At 35.4% G+C, this 17,019-nt stretch overlaps 1 protein-coding gene across 1 annotated transcript in view; it reads left to right on the top strand.

The window, feature by feature from the left end:
- The first annotated feature begins 7,357 nt into the window (after positions 1–7,357).
- The window catches only part of LOC107584663 (collagen alpha-1(XXVII) chain A-like), a 66,807-nt gene continuing 57,145 nt past the window's right edge, over positions 7,358–17,019 (top strand). Inside the window, exons 1-2 of the mRNA XM_016271374.1 lie at positions 7,358–7,469; positions 15,133–15,231. Coding sequence (XP_016126860.1) covers positions 7,358–7,469; positions 15,133–15,231 — 211 coding nt within the window. The remainder of the gene's footprint in view (positions 7,470–15,132; positions 15,232–17,019) is intronic.

The raw sequence follows: 17,019 nt of genomic DNA, 5'->3' as shown, positions 1-17,019 counted from the left end.
AGAAAGTTTACTGTTGTTCTGTAAAATTGTTAATATTATTAAATAGTTGTTTTATTTATTTATTTAACAGTACAATAGCAGTAATAATAATATATTTCTTTATTGATTTGTTAATTATTTTAATTAAAATTTAAAATAAAAAATCTATTAAAAATAAAATTACAAAATATATTTTTACATTTCAATAATTTGTTTATAACTTAATCAAATATTTAAATTATAATTATGATAGTTCATTATACATTAATTGTATTACTAATATTATTATCATAATAATGTTTTTATTAATATAATAAACTAAATAGGTCTTGGTCTAGGGTGAGGTTTTTCCCCATATCCTGCATAATAAAATCAACTGTAAATCAATTTTTTTTTTTTTAAAACACTGAGAAGAAATCAAATGTTGAGAGATTGCAGCATGGGCACATCTATATGTATATGTCTGTCAGGGTGGGGTATAGCATGTGCGTTTTTGAAGTGAAAGTGTGTTATTGGGAAATTTATGTTTCAGGGTGGAGGCCCTGCTGTCTAATCTAGTGCTTTACTTTCTTTCGCTTTCACTTTTTTGTACCTTTTTTATAGTTCCTTTTTTCTCACTGTTTTCATTTTTATTAGTGGTGCTTGCTAAAGTAAACAGAAATATTAGTATTGCTCGTCTCAGGGTCTGTGCTGTGAATGACATCTCAAATATTTTTCGTCTGGTGATTAATGAATGTGGCCAGCAAGAAAACCACCGAGCAAACGTGTCATGTTTCTGTGAAAACTGCCATTTTTAATGCAGAATAGGCATTTGTATGACTTGTGTAGATCTGATGATTGTTTTTTTTTAAATATTATAATGAGAATCGTGTATAAATGTGTTGTCAACAAAACACATTTAGTTTAAAGTCTCCCTGCAGTTTTCCACCAGAATAAAAGCTCTGTGGTTTAACGTTTGACAGCAAGGCATAAATATGAGAAAGTTTACTGTTGTTCTGTAAAATTGTTAATATTATTAAATAGTTGTTTTATTTATTTATTTAACAGTACAATAGCAGTAATAATAATATATTTCTTTATTGATTTGTTAATTATTTTAATTAAAATTTAAAATAAAAAATCTATTAAAAATAAAATTACAAAATATATTTTTACATTTCAATAATTTGTTTATAACTTAATCAAATATTTAAATTATAATTATGATAGTTCATTATACATTAATTGTATTACTAATATTATTATCATAATAATGTTTTTATTAATATAATAAACTAAATAGGTCTTGGTCTAGGGTGAGGTTTTTCCCCATATCCTGCATAATAAAATCAACTGTAAATCAATTTTTTTTTTTTTAAAACACTGAGAAGAAATCAAATGTTGATAGCAGCTCTGATCATTTTGAGAAATGCTTCATATTGAGACTTGTAATTGGTTTTGGGTTCATATGAAACTTTTGATTGCAGACTGGTATTTTGGCAAATCCTTGCACAGTTTGAGACACCTTTGAGATCTCTTATGAAACTCTAGAGAAAATACAATATGAGATTAATTTTTTTTTTCATCTCAGGAGAAACATGACATAAAACAAGTCATTTACCTGCTGCTACCGAACCCACTGATTGATCTATTTGTGTTCAGTACAATAAGAATAATAGGAAAGCATCTGCCAGACCAATTTATGTAATTTATAGTGCTATTATCCTGATGATCTGTGGTCGGCACTGAAACACAGAACAGCTGATAAAACATAGCATGCACACAGATCCAACAGATAAGTGACCAGAGCTGTGGTCAACAAGCCACTTCTCATTGATTAACTTACTCATTAGTGGTGTTTACTAAGGCAAGCTATTACTATTTTGCACAGACAAACACCACTAACAATTCATTCTTTCTCTCTCTTGCTGTATTTAAACCTACTTTTTTTGTGCATATGTTGAATATTTGCACTACATTTTTGCATATGTTGACGATTTCAGCACACTTGGAATGGTCAAATTTACCATTGGTTTATTGAATTTAGATGATTAAGAAGCTTGAAGCCATTTGAGGCTGCTTTTTGCTGAGTATGGATCATTATTTGGTCGTTTGTGGAAAAGACTTTCGAAATTAGGAGTTATTTCATGTTTTCTTTTCTTCAGATGCCGCTCTGCGATTGGCTCAGGGCGGGGCACGGCAGATTTAGGGGCGTGCCCTGCTTAATGATGGTGTGTGAGCTCCTCAAGCGTTTGATCTGGTCTGGCCCGGGTTATTTGTGGAGTGTTGGGATCATTTGGTTTGGACTGTAATTAAAGCTTTAGGCCAGCATGAGCATAATCAAAGCAGTCTGGGTGGTACACACACACACACAATGATACACACAAGCTAGGCTGTAATAATATTTTTCGTCTGGTGATTAATGAATGTGGCCAGCAAGAAAACCACCGAGCAAACGTGTCATGTTTCTGTGAAAACTGCCATTTTTAATGCAGAATAGGCATTTGTATGACTTGTGTAGATCTGATGATTGTTTTTTTTTAAATATTATAATGAGAATCGTGTATAAATGTGTTGTCAACAAAACACATTTAGTTTAAAGTCTCCCTGCAGTTTTCAACCAGAATAAAAGCTCTGTGGTTTAACGTTTGACAGCAAGGCATAAATATTAGAAAGTTTACTGTTGTTCTGTAAAATTGTTAATATTATTAAATAGTTGTTTTATTTATTTATTTAACAGTACAATAGCAGTAATAATAATATATTTCTTTATTGATTTGTTAATTATTTTAATTAAAATTTAAAATAAAAAATCTATTAAAAATAAAATTACAAAATATATTTTTACATTTCAATAATTTGTTTATAACTTAATCAAATATTTAAATTATAATTATGATAGTTCATTATACATTAATTGTATTACTAATATTATTATCATAATAATGTTTTTATTAATATAATAAACTAAATAGGTCTTGGTCTAGGGTGAGGTTTTTCCCCATATCCTGCATAATAAAATCAACTGTAAATCAAAACACTGAGAAGAAATCAAATGTTGATAGCAGCTCTGATCATTTTGAGAAATGCTTCATATTGAGACTTGTAATTGGTTTTGGGTTCATATGAAACTTTTGATTGCAGACTGGTATTTTGGCAAATCCTTGCACAGTTTGAGACACCTTTGAGATCTCTTATGAAACTCTAGAGAAAATACAATATGAGATTAATTTTTTTTTTCATCTCAGGAGAAACATGACATAAAACAAGTCATTTACCTGCTGCTACCGAACCCACTGATTGATCTATTTGTGTTCAGTACAATAAGAATAATAGGAAAGCATCTGCCAGACCAATTTATGTAATTTATAGCGCTATTATCCTGATGATCTGTGGTCGGCACTGAAACACAGAACAGCTGATAAAACATAGCATGCACACAGATCCAACAGATAAGTGACCAGAGCTGTGGTCAACAAGCCACTTCTCATTGATTAACTTACTCATTAGTGGTGTTTACTAAGGCAAGCTATTACTATTTTGCACAGACAAACACCACTAACAATTCATTCTTTCTCTCTCTTGCTGTATTTAAACCTACTTTTTTTGTGCATATGTTGAATATTTGCACTACATTTTTGCATATGTTGACGATTTCAGCACACTTGGAATGGTCAAATTTACCATTGGTTTATTGAATTTAGATGATTAAGAAGCTTGAAGCCATTTGAGGCTGCTTTTTGCTGAGTATGGATCATTATTTGGTCGTTTGTGGAAAAGACTTTCGAAATTAGGAGTTATTTCATGTTTTCTTTTCTTCAGATGCCGCTCTGCGATTGGCTCAGGGCGGGGCACGGCAGATTTAGGGGCGTGCCCTGCTTAATGATGGTGTGTGAGCTCCTCAAGCGTTTGATCTGGTCTGGCCCGGGTTATTTGTGGAGTGTTGGGATCATTTGGTTTGGACTGTAATTAAAGCTTTAGGTCAGCATGAGCATAATCAAAGCAGTCTGGGTGGTACACACACACACACAATGATACACACAAGCTAGGCTGTAATTTTAGCACAACACTGAATAAACACAGGAGGAGGAACTAAAGTGTAAAGCACACAATTTAGAGACTCCAAGTGTCCTGGACAACAAGGTGTGTGTATCTGCTTTCGAAGTGTGTGTAGCCTGAGGCAAGGTGTGTAGATGAGCTAGAGGTTGATCTTATGCCCAGAATAAAATAACAGTTACTAGTCTACACCACTTTGCAGAATATTACAGTCAGTGACGATGTATTTAATAAGGACACAAATCAGTCTATGGAAGCTTGTTTCCATTACTAAGTAAAAAAAAAAAAAAAGTCAGAATATCGAGATATAAACTGATTTTGTTTCTCAGAATTCTGAGTTTAATTCTCACAATCCAGTTTTTCCCCCCGTCAGAGAATAACATATAAAAAGGTAATTGTGACTTTTAATCTCAAAATATTTTACTTTTTTATTCTTTGATGAATAAAAAAAGTTCAAAAGAACAGCATTAAAAAAAAATGCACAATGCATGTGTACGTGACTTCCATTTCCACTGTAACGTAATAACTGTATTTTTTAAAAAAAGTTACAAATTGATTAGATAATAACTGGATGTCACTTACATGCAAATAATAATTTTGTGAAATATTATTGCAATTTAAAAGAACTCTTTTTGTATTTGAATATATTGTCAAATGTAATTTATTCCTGTGATGAATTTCCAGCATCATTACTCCAGTCTTTAGTGTCACATGATCTTCAGAAATCATTCTAATATGCTGATTTGAAACATTTCTGATTATTATCAATGTTGAAAACAGCTTCTTCATATTTTTGTGGAAACCGTGATACATTTGTATTTTTCAGAATTCTTTGATCAGTAGAAAGTTCAAAAGAAAGAACAGCATTTATTTGAAATAGAAATCTTTTGTAACATTATAAATGTCTTTACTGTCACTTTTGATCTTTTAATGCATCCTTGCTGAATGAAAGTATTCATTTCTTTAAAAAAAAATCTTACTGGCCCCAAATAGTACACTTCACGGTATGCAGCATGACAGTATTCCAGTCATGTTTGAGCCTGAAAGAAGCCGTCCCGTGACCTTTGAACTGTGGTGATAGGTTCTGTGGGGCCTGAGCTCTGGGAAACGGCTCGTGTGAGATGATGGATTAGTTCATAAAGAGGATTAGCAGGACAAATTAGCCTCATTTGTAGACATGGTCTTAACATTCTCTGATGTATGACTAACAGTGTATCAGAGAATGACACACAGATGATTGAATACAAAAGCAACACTCGTGCCACAGTAATCACAGATTGTACAAAAACACAGAAAAGAAGCCAAAACAGTTAATTCATGCTTCAGTTCAGTAATGTAATCTGTATTTCTTTGTTTTACACACATGCACAGTCTCCTGCTTTTGATAAAACTGAGACTGAGGTGCGCTTGAATAGAATTAGTGTGGTTTTATATTAATATGTAATTTATTTTAAAAAAAGTAAAATCAATGTTGAAAACTGTTGTGCTGCTTAATATTTTTTGGGAACCTTTGATACTTTTTTCAGGATCCTTTGATGAATAAAAAGTTAAGAAAACAACACCGTTTATTTAAAATAAAAATATTTTCTAATATAAGTATTTACAATCACTTTATCAATTTAACACATCCTTGCTGAATTAAAGAGTTAGTTTCTTTCAAAAAAAGAAAGAAAAAAAGTACTGACCCCAAACTTTTGAACAGTAGTGTATTATTACAAAAGATTTCTGTTTTTAATCTTTAAAAAAAAATTTATTCATCAAAAAATCCAGAAAAATTATCACAGGTTAAAAAAAAATAAAAATTAAGCGGCACAACTGTTTGCAACATTGATAATAAATCAGCATATTGGAATGATTTCTGAAGGATCATGTAACACTGAAGACTGGAGTAATGATGCTGAAAATTCAGCTTTGCATCACAGGAATACATTATATTTTAAAGTATATTCAAATAGAAAACCATAATTTTAAATTGCAATAATATTTCACAATATTACAGTTTTTTTCTGTATTTTTCATCAAATAAATGCAGCCTCAATATGAGCATAGGAATCTTAGGAGCTTAAGAATCTTAAAATATATATATGTGTATGTGTGTGTGTGTGTACAGTATATATACACTATTACTAGTAGATTTTGATGAAAGATTACAAATACAAACTTGCACTAATGAATCATCTGCAGTAGGCCCAGGATCGTGTAAATTGGGTCAATGTTGACTTAAGTGTGTCTTATGTTGCTATATGTTATATGCTCTGCTAAACCCAGGCGCACCGATTTCATGTGTTTGGATTAATGTGAACCACGTGGAGCCTTCTATCTTACTGTAACTCTACATAAAACCCTCATCTTAAAGCCGGGCGTATCCAGGTGTGTGGCCTCATCCCTGCCTGTTTAGTGTGTTTTCATGATTTATTAGTGACATACACAACCAAACAACTGATGCTGACATCGAGCTTGAATATCAAAGAATATCAAGTGATTGATGGAGGGGAAAACACACGCTTGCTGATGGGCAGCAGAGAGTGTGCGGTACAGGAGAAATGTATACTTAAATACGCTTGCGTTTACAGGGCGGGACGTGTGCTGGTCTGGATGTGGGCGTGTGGCCCATATTTAGATCAGAATCTGTATCTTTACAGTGAGTTAAGTAAGCTCTAAATTCACGCTGCTAAATATCCAATGGCAAATTGTCAGGTTTAAGTGGTGGTTACGCATCCAAAATGCACATAATTAGAGGAAATGCTTTGCGCAGTAAGTTTTCAGACTTGTTTTTCCTCTGAACAAGCCATACAGAAACTCAGAATTCTTCAAATGTTTGCTGTTATTCTTCATGCTTAAATTATTTAGCACAGAGCACGTTTCAGAGCTCTGCAGGTATAGCAGCCAGGACTTCAGACTCTTTGAAGGTTTTTCGCAAGGTTAAGATAAATTGTCTTCATTTGAGTTTTGTACCATTTTTAACCCGAGGTTAAAGCCCTACTCAATGTAATCCTAATATGGCAATTTAGCAACAGCCATCCAATCATAAACTGCCTCAGTGATTGCCTCATTAAATATTCATGAGATTTGTACAGTCACATACGGTTTAGTTTCAGCATCTTAGAGAACTACTCTGTTAAAATGGTGCCTGCAACCCGTTTTACTTTAATAATGTGATGTATTTCAGAGTGAAACACAATATGTGAAAGAAAATGCTTGATTTTATCCGTCAACAATTGAGTGGATGGTGAAGTGTTTCTATGATACAGGTGATTGGAGGGGAAGAGTGAAAGGCTGTGTCAATGACAGAGCAAGTTCTTATATTTTGATGAAAGAATACAAAGACAAACAGTGATTAGCGATGAACCAGTCCAAAAACAGTCACACAGGTCGGCCACCTCCGTTCCCCGGTAACACCGGGGACAAAGAGCGCTTGGTGGCTGGATGTTTGCGCAGGGCGCGCTGGTTTGTGTGTGAGTTGGTGCCGGGTGAATGGGCGCTTGTTCGCGCGCGCCGCTCTACCTGTGTAGCTTGGCCAGCGTTCAGAACTGAACAGAAACAGATCTTTAACTGAAAGGATCCAGGTGTACCAGCAGAGATGCGCTCGAGCCAGCTCTTAACCATCATTACGCGCAGGCAGCATAGGTTTCTGGAGAGGTCCAAGAACTCCAAGGTCAGTTTAATACAAACCTTTTGCGCATAGACATAGCGCATATATATATGGTCTTGACTGTGAATCAGGTCTTTGGGTTAATTTTTAACTCCAGGGATGGCAATGGTCCCCACTCTTATGAACGATTCCGGTTCCTTTATGGTTCCATTTCATTTGAATGCATTTGAGAAAGAAATTAGATTACAATTTAATGACATTATTTCAGGTTCAACTGAACAGAAACAGATCTTTAACTGAAAGGATCCAGGTGTACCAGCAGAGATGCGCTCGAGCCAGCTCTTAACCATCATTACGCGCAGGCAGCATAGGTTTCTGGAGAGGTCCAAGAACTTCAAGGTCAGTTTAATACAAACCTTTTGCGCATAGACATAGCGCATATATATGGTCTTGACTGTGAATCAGGTCTTTGGGTTCATTTATAACTCCAGTGAGGAGCCGTGTACGTAGGACGCGTTCTCGCGTTTTTTTGCCAACATGGATGGCAATGGTCCCCACTCTTATGAACGATTCCGGTTCCTTTATGGTTCCATTTCATTTGAATGCATTTGAGAAAGAAATTAGATTACAATTTAATGACATTATTTCAGGTTTATAATAGGCATAGGCGGAGGATGAACCAACTCCAGGGTAAGGCTAAAAGCAGCCAAATGTATTAAACATTATAAACCTGTCTTTTTAAGAACCAGACATGGGTGTCATGTAGGCTAATTTTTTTTTAATAGGACTGAATTTGTATTTAACGTGACTACAATTTAATAAAAAACGTTAGAAATGTATAATTATATAACGTTTCCTTTCCACGGTTATTCAAACAGCGAATAAATATAGAAAGTGACATTATCACTAACATTGATCTATAGCCAGTTTAAGCACTCTCAAAAAAATTTAACTATCGTTATAATCACTGAAGCTGTATACACTGTTAAATGAATCTCTTACTTACATTATATGTACATCTGCGCTTTGTTGTTTATGATGAGAGAATTCGCAAGAGTCCGGAATTCAATCAGCGAACGCGCGCGCACTCAACAAAACTGATGAGTTTGAACCATGACTCATCTGAACGCTTCTGATTGGCCATTGCATTCCTAAGCTCAACAGATATGTGTGTGATTGGTTAAAATGCGCAACACTGTAAAAACGCCTAAAATGAAATACGGTGCAACATGAGCAGATCTTAATTTAATGCCGCAATCGACACTGTCTATTCATATTCACTTTGTTAGCAACAGACATAATAGATTTAATTTGTTTGTGCAGGGGCATTTTTGTCCAATTTACAAAAGTCCCAGTGGCCAGGGGAAGGCCTTACACACGCTCCGCCTGTGCCGACAGGTCTCGCTTTTTAATGACCTTTTCATTTTAGTGTTGGCATGCATTCCAATATTTATTTTTACTATATATTGAATTAACCAACCTGTTAACATTTAATGTATTAATTCATTTGAAAACAGTTATTTAAACAAAATTTACGTGTGTTTGTTTATCTACATGTTGTCTTTAGCCTTTTAACAATAGGTCAGTGTTTGGTTCACGATTCCAACAGTGATTTGCGATTCATTCTACGTAATTCAGTGACTGCTTCAATAGATTCAAGTGTTTTTGATTCACTTAAAAGAACTGACTCGCATGGTTCGTTGAATCGGGCTACACTGGTGTTTTCCCGCGGAATTGGGCTACTTTAACACTGTTGCCGCAGGTTGTTTTTCATGTCCGCCGGGTTGAAACGACTCCAATAACATGATATTTATCCTCTGGAATGCGAATTTTAGCAGGGGAACCCCGCCAAAAAAACGTGTAGGCCTATTTTACCCCCAGAATGCCATTTTTAACTGGGGACCCCCTCGAAACGCGATTGGGCTAGTTTTGAGTAGCGATTGGGCGGGTTTTCTTGTGAAAACCTGGCAACCCTGTCGCGCTGGTGATTCAGTATCGGTGTAGCGGCAGAGTGCAAGAACCGTCAATACCGTGAACATCATTCGGTTCCGGTATTTTTTTTTAGCCACTTGGGAGACACGCTCTAGGTTCTTGACTGTTGAGTATTCGAGGCGCTCATGGAAACATGGAGTTCTTGGACGTTTTTTTGGATGCCTCTGTTCAAAATAGCCTCAGTTTGCGCATATGTGTGTGTGTATTTGCCACTGAGTATCACTGACGCTAAACAAACAAGACTTCCTTTCCGCGGCGCTGATGAATGACGAAAGCACGAATGAATGAATGAACTTGTCTTAAAAAAACTGAAGGTAATGAAATGTAAACAGAGAATCAAATGGGGGGTCCAGCAGTGTTCACATTTCCCATGCGACAGTCTATTATAGAACGTTTTGGGCTAGTTTTGAGTAGCGATTGGGCGGGTTTTCTTGTGAAAACCTGCCAACCCTGTCGCGCTGGTGATTCAGTATCGGTGTAGCGGCAGAGTGCAAGAACCGTCAATACCGTGAACATCATTCGGTTCCGGTATTTTTTTTTAGGCACTTGGGAGACACGCTCTAGGTTCTTGACTGTTGAGTATTCGAGGCGCTCGTGGAAACATGGAGTTCTTGGACGGTTTTTTGGATGCCTCTGTTCAAAATAGCCTCAGTTTGCGCATATGTGTGTGTGTATTTGCCACTGAGTATCACTGACGCTAAACAAACAAGACTTCCTTTCCGCGGCGCTGATGAATGACGAAAGCACGAATGAATGAATGAACTTGTCTTAAAAAAACTGAAGGTAATGAAATGTAAACAGAGAATCAAATGGGGGGTCCAGCAGTGTTCACATTTCCCATGCGACAGTCTATTATAGAACGTTCGCCAGTGGTTATTTAAGATTCATGGAAGGCCCCTGAAACTAAGGTTTGCAAGAAACCAGCAAATGTTTAATCCGGTATAAAGTACTCTAGAGGTTTTTACATATTAACTGTGCCTGTACTTAAAAGAGTTTAAAGTGAGCCTTCTGTGACTTTGTTCATTGCATGTTTGTTTGTGTTTTTAAATATCATTCTGTCAAACATTCTGCAACATTTTTTTTATATCTACCCAAATGCATTGCACAAATCTGATGCAGGAAAGCTAGAAAATATCTCTTAAAATGAATGAATTAAAAACGAAAGTAGGACCACGAGTCAGTCAAGCGCTTGAACAACTTCCAGTAAACTTGAATGTGAAACAGAAATTGTAGTATGGTGATGCTGTTCAATTATAGACTTCATATCATATTCAGTTTTCATAAATATTATTTTATTAAGCAAATGTGCCGTCCTTCCGCTAAAAGATCTAGTCCCTGAGGTGTAAAGTGAAGTGCGCAGTGATACACACAGTAGCTGGTGAACAGGTGTTTCGTGTCATAGCTGTGTCGTGTATTTTAGCACTGCTGAAAGGAACCAAACGACTATCCGTTTCATAGTTATTTGTATGCTTGTGCGTCATGTGCGGTCTTGTTTGCACTCTGCACCGCTGTTCGGTTGTTTTCTGACGGCGCTGATCGAGTCAGTCAAGCGCTTGAACAACTTCCAGTAAACTTGAATGTGAAACAGAAATTGTAGTATGGTGATGCTGTTCAATTATAGACTTCATATCATATTCAGTTTTCATAAATATTATTTTATTAAGCAAATGTGCCATCCTTCCGCTAAAAGATCTAGTCCCTGAGGTGTAAAGTGAAGTGCGCAGTGATACATACAGTAGCTGGTGAACAGGTGTTTCGTGTCATAGCTGTGTCGTGTATTTTAGCACTGCTGAAAGGAACCAAACGACTATCCGTTTCATAGTTATTTGTATGCTTGTGCGTCATGTGCGGTCTTGTTTGCACTCTGCACCGCTGTTCGGTTGTTTTCTGACGGCGCTGATCACTCCTGTGAGCGGCCTGTAACCGGAGCCCTTGCGCTTCCGCCACTGTCCGCCAGGGTGCGCCCTACATTGCACTAACTCACGACCTGTCAGGGATATAATCATTTAAGAGCATCTATGTGAGAGAGATGTTCTCCTCTCCTACATATATACTTAAATACGTCCAGATTTGAACACAAACTTGTATTTTGCCCCTAAATGTTAGAGCGAAATGGAGAGAGAGGGTTGTAGAGCAGGGGTCAGGTTCTTCCTCATCAATGTCTATCACTGTGTGCCGAACGGAAGGAATTTTCCACTCCCCTCTTACTGAAGTAAGGGAAAGAAAGGGAAGGGTTGTTGTATGCAAGGACGGGGCTTTTTAGTCGTCTGTGTACATAGTGTGTGTGTTAGTGTGTGTGAGTTTACACATTTGTGTGTACATGTGGTTGCTACCATTGAGAAAATTCCACTCACTAAATAACTGTGTAGGCCTGGAAGAGGGAAACCTGAGAGCTAAATGCAAAATTAACACTACAAATAGGCTACACGTTTACTTTAATGCCATTGACTTCTCATAATCTTATATAATAATCTTATGTAAGCTAATTATAATGAGTATTTATTTGATTTGATTGTTTTTCAAATTGGCAACATCTCCTAATGGAAATTTTGTCTGATTTTACTCACTTCTATGGTCAAGTTTGAATGGGAGCTTGTTCCTGGCATGGAATAAAAAAGTAAAAAAGAATTGCAAGAAATAAACTGACAGGTCGACTTTTTTCTCTTCAAATTGGATGAAAAAAAGGTCAGAATTTTGATAGAAATTCAGAACTGTGAGAATTAAAAGTCAGAATTGTGAGATAAATAGTTGCAATTACCTTTTTTATTTTTTTTTATCACAAGGCTTCTGTAAGTTAGTCCCTCAGACATACACTTGTTTTCGCTTTCTCTTCTAAATCTGCTTTGGTTATTGCATGATAACTTTAGTTATTGCATATTTTAGCATCAACTGCGGGATGTAAATCTGTCAGCTCAGTTTAACGGTTTTCCTACAAAATTAACATTTTAACAGATTTTTAAAATGATTTTAAGTTCAGTTATTGTAATATACAAATATTCACTTGCACAGTGTTTATGAGACTCAAGAGATGCTTGACACATACAGGAGTCATTTTTTGCAGCACACACACACACACACACACAACAGAAAGAGAACATTCAGCTGTGACACACACACACACACACACACTGTTTCTCACTCGTCTGTTTGCGGTGGCTTACTAACTGTGAGGTAAGACTGGCCGGTGTTTCTCCTGTTCTGATTGGCTGAGAAACTCTGCGGCGAGACACTTCACTTCCTGACTCAGGTATGGGGATCCTGGGGGAGTCTAGGATCGTGTGTGTATGTGATAGATAAAAGAGTGTGTGTTTTGTGGTCAGCAGGTAATGTTTAAAGCAGCTGTCACACTCACACAAACATGTCCGCAGACACGGTGGGGGTTTAGAGCTCTGTCTATACTGCCAATCATAATTGAAATCCTTCCACTGCGAGTCCGTTCCTCTTTCATGTGTCTGTGAAATCAGAGGTTAGGGTTCAAAGGTCAAAGTTCGTCAGGGTCAGTCTGGCAAAAAACTACATCTGAGGTTCCTTTGTGGTATTGTCATGCATAAAGTGTAACAGTTTTGACTGTAGTGTAAGTGGTGTTTGCTACGGGAAGCCGATATTGGGGGTTTTATATTGGTCAGTGTTAGATATTTGTGTAGTTATTTGATAGATTATCTTTGCTGTCAGCTGACGCTCACTTAAAGTTAATCTTTAAATAAGTTATTTCATAACTGTAAAATTTATTCTTCTGCAGATTTTTTCGTACTGTATACTACCAGCCATAAGTATGGAATAATTGTGTTTTTTTTAAAGTCTCTTCTGCTCAGCAAGGCTGCATTTATTTGATCAAAAATACAGTAAAATCAGTAATATTGTGAAATATTATTACAATTTAAACTAACTGGTTTAATTTTGAATATGTTTTAAAATATAATTTATTTCTGTGATGCAAAGCTGAATTTTCAGCATTATTACGCCAGTCTTCAGTGTCACATGATCTTCAGAAATCATTCTAATATGCTGATTTGCTGCTCAAGAAACATTTCTGATTATTATCAGTGTTGAAAACAGTTGTGCTGCTTAATTATTTTCAGGATTTTTGATGAATGGACAGTTCAAAAGTACAGCATATATTTGAAATAGAAATCATTGTAAGATTATAAACATCTTTACTGTGACGTCTGATCAATTTAATGCATATTTGCTGAATAAAACAATTTTAAAAAATACAATATATACTGTATATTGAATGGTAGATTTACTTGTAGCATTTAAAATGATTGATTTAAATTTTCAGTGTTTTATTATGCACATAATAGTATAGAATCTCTATTTATTGGTTATCGGCTATAACATGAAAATAATCAGTATTGGTGAGAATTTTAATATTGATGCATCCTTGTATGCTAAGATGATTTTGTAAAATGCTCAACTGTGGAAAATTTATTTTATTTTGTCCACAGTGTGTACACTGTAAAAAAAATCAGTGACATTTACGGTAAAATACCGGCAGCTGTGGTTGCCAGAACTTCACCGTAAAAAATATGGTAGCAACATTTCAGGTTTTACAGACTTCACTTATATTCACAATAAAATACCGTATTTCATTAACTGATGTAATGTTAAACCAACATATTGAAGTACTAATATCTGTTTTGAAACATTGTAATGCACTGATAACCACCAAAAACTGTGATGAGGAAGTTACATGATGAACCAAAGCTCATCACAAACAGCTTTTCTATGAGCTGAGGAGGACAATATAGAAGGTGCACAGTGTCATTCACACAGACACTAAACCCCATCATGGTGACACTAATGATACTGAAATAATGCAATAAACATTAATTTAACAACATTAGATGTAAGATTAAACCCTAATGTACACAACTGATAAGAAAAAAAACTAAGAAACATGTTATTTCAACAACAAAAAAACCCCATCAAATATGAAGCATCATGCAGGGAATTCTGGGAGTGTCAATTCACAGTTTTTCACTGTAAATTATACAATGACTTTTTCTTTTTCACTTCCAAAAACCTTATTTTTAACAGTATTTTACTGTAAAATTACATTAAATGTAATTACATTTATTCACCGAATATAGTATGGAAACTTACTGTTAACCAGTTAACAGGTTTTTACTGTAGCATTTTTGCAGTCTTTTACTGTTAAAATCACAATCATTTTTAACAGTGTAATAGCAATTAAGCTCTGTACTAAATGTTCTTCTTAAGTATACACTTGTGTGCATATTTTTACTATTTTCCAAATGAAAGAAACGAAACCAAAAACACGCACAATGTTTTCATTGACTATAAACATGGAAATACATTTAACCGGCCGGCATCATCCATGGGTTTGATGGTTCTCTCCACTCACTCCGGAAAGAGAAAAATGTTCCACTTTGGGTCGAGGCCAGTGCAAGAAGCCTGAAATGTGTACCTCCATTGTAATGATGATGTTTTGACAAGTGGCTTCTGTTATGTAAAGGTCTGATTCAACATTTAACTCTGCTAGCCGCAAAAATAGTGGAAATTCAAATGAGTAACTTTGTCTTTCTCTCTCTGTGTCTCTAGGAGAGCTCTTCTTCTGTGTATTCTACTTTACTGTACTTCTTTTGGATTCACCCAAGTACTCTTTGAAGGTAAGATATGAAATAAAAATGTGTTTTATATTTATGGACATGCAGCATCCGTTTGCATATGTGTGATTGCAATGGAAATGGTGTTTAAAATGTGGTTAAAACTAGATTTTTGAGGCCACTGAATTATTGCGCAATAATAAAGTTTCATGTTCTTGCACTTTCCGCTAAGTTTGGAAAGTTTTATTACATTAAACTTTATACCCTGATTCATGAAACGCAAACACCCTCTTTCTCACATACGTATGAGTTTCCTTACCTTTTCTCCTGCCAAACATCTCTCAGTTCCAAGCACTTTTTCCTCAGTAAAGCATGTCTTATAACGCCTTTTACATGAATGAGTGTGTGTGTGTTAGTGCATGTCTGTTTTATAGAAAAAATGACATCATGTTCCCACTTGACTGCTGATTCATGCTGATCTCTTGACAGTAACACACATATGAAAAGGCCTGGGAATAAAGTTATGATAAATCTACTGAATCAAAGCAAAGATCACAGGAAGTAAGATCTGTTTACATGACAGCGATGAGAGTTTACTGAGTTCACCAGCTGACTTAACCTGTATATAATATTATATATATATATATATATATATATATATGTATATATACATCATGTTCCCACTTGACTGCTGATTCATGCTGATCTCTTGACAGTAACACACATATGAAAAGGCCTGGGAATAAAGTTATGATAAATCTACTGAATCAAAGCAAAGATCACAGGAAGTAAGATCTGTTTACATGACAGCGATGAGAGTTTACTGAGTTCACCAGCTGACTTAACCTGTATATAATATTATATATATATATATATATATATATATATATATATATGTGTGTGTGTGTGTATATAATAAAAACAAAACAAAAACAAAAAAAAATATGCTGCATTCTAAGACTGCATTGATTTTGTCCAAATTATAAGGAAGCACCACATGTATACTTCATGGATCAATCAGTCTTACGATACATTGCATCAAGCTCTGTTTAATTAAATTTTACCCAATTTGTACGCTATTTGTCTGTGCACTCTCACTGAAATCAGATGCATTAGTCAAGTCTCCTTGGAAAATCTTTACTCTTCGATGCTCAGTTGTGCATGTATGTTTTTTTTTTTGAGCCAGTCACCTTAGCTGTAAATGCCATGTGACTAATTACACCTAAAAATTATGTCATGACAACACTGATTTGCTGATGACAACAAAGTAATGTGCACCTGCTCAAAACCATTGATAGTCCTTCACAGTTTTGCTGACTGTTGATTCATGATATGGGTGTGAAAATCAAACAGACATTCACTTACACAATCAAACGCATCATTCAGACAGTGTTCTATTGTGTGAATGAAGTAGTTTCTGCTGCTGTTCTCATACGCTTGGCTCTGTCCTGGCCTTGTGAAGCCAAACGCTGACCCAAGTGAAACACAATTACAAGTTCACTGCAATAAGTTCACAAATGTTCCTTGTCAGAAGCCAGTTTTAGCATCAGACACAGACACAGCTGTTAACTCATTGCTTCGTTTTAGTCTCGGAGGAAGTTTTTCTGCTGGAATTTAACAAACATGGCACAAAACTGAATTAGCACATTAAAATGATGTAATGCGGAGTCATGGACCTCCTCAAGATGCCATGAAATCAAAGTAAAGTTTTATGGCTTAAATGTGTTCGTGTGTTAGTCCTCTAGATGCTATATCTATCTATCTATCTATCTATCTATCTATCTATCTATCTATCTATCTATCTATCTATCGATATACACACACACTCAAACACGTTCATTATATATATAT

This window comes from Sinocyclocheilus grahami, unplaced genomic scaffold, assembly GCF_001515645.1.
Source record: "Sinocyclocheilus grahami isolate Dianchi unplaced genomic scaffold, SAMN03320097.WGS_v1.1 scaffold61.1, whole genome shotgun sequence".
Classification (NCBI taxonomy): domain Eukaryota; kingdom Metazoa; phylum Chordata; class Actinopteri; order Cypriniformes; family Cyprinidae; genus Sinocyclocheilus; species Sinocyclocheilus grahami.
The sequence above is the reverse complement of the archived record's forward strand: the minus strand, read 5'-3'. Positions and strand labels throughout refer to the sequence as shown.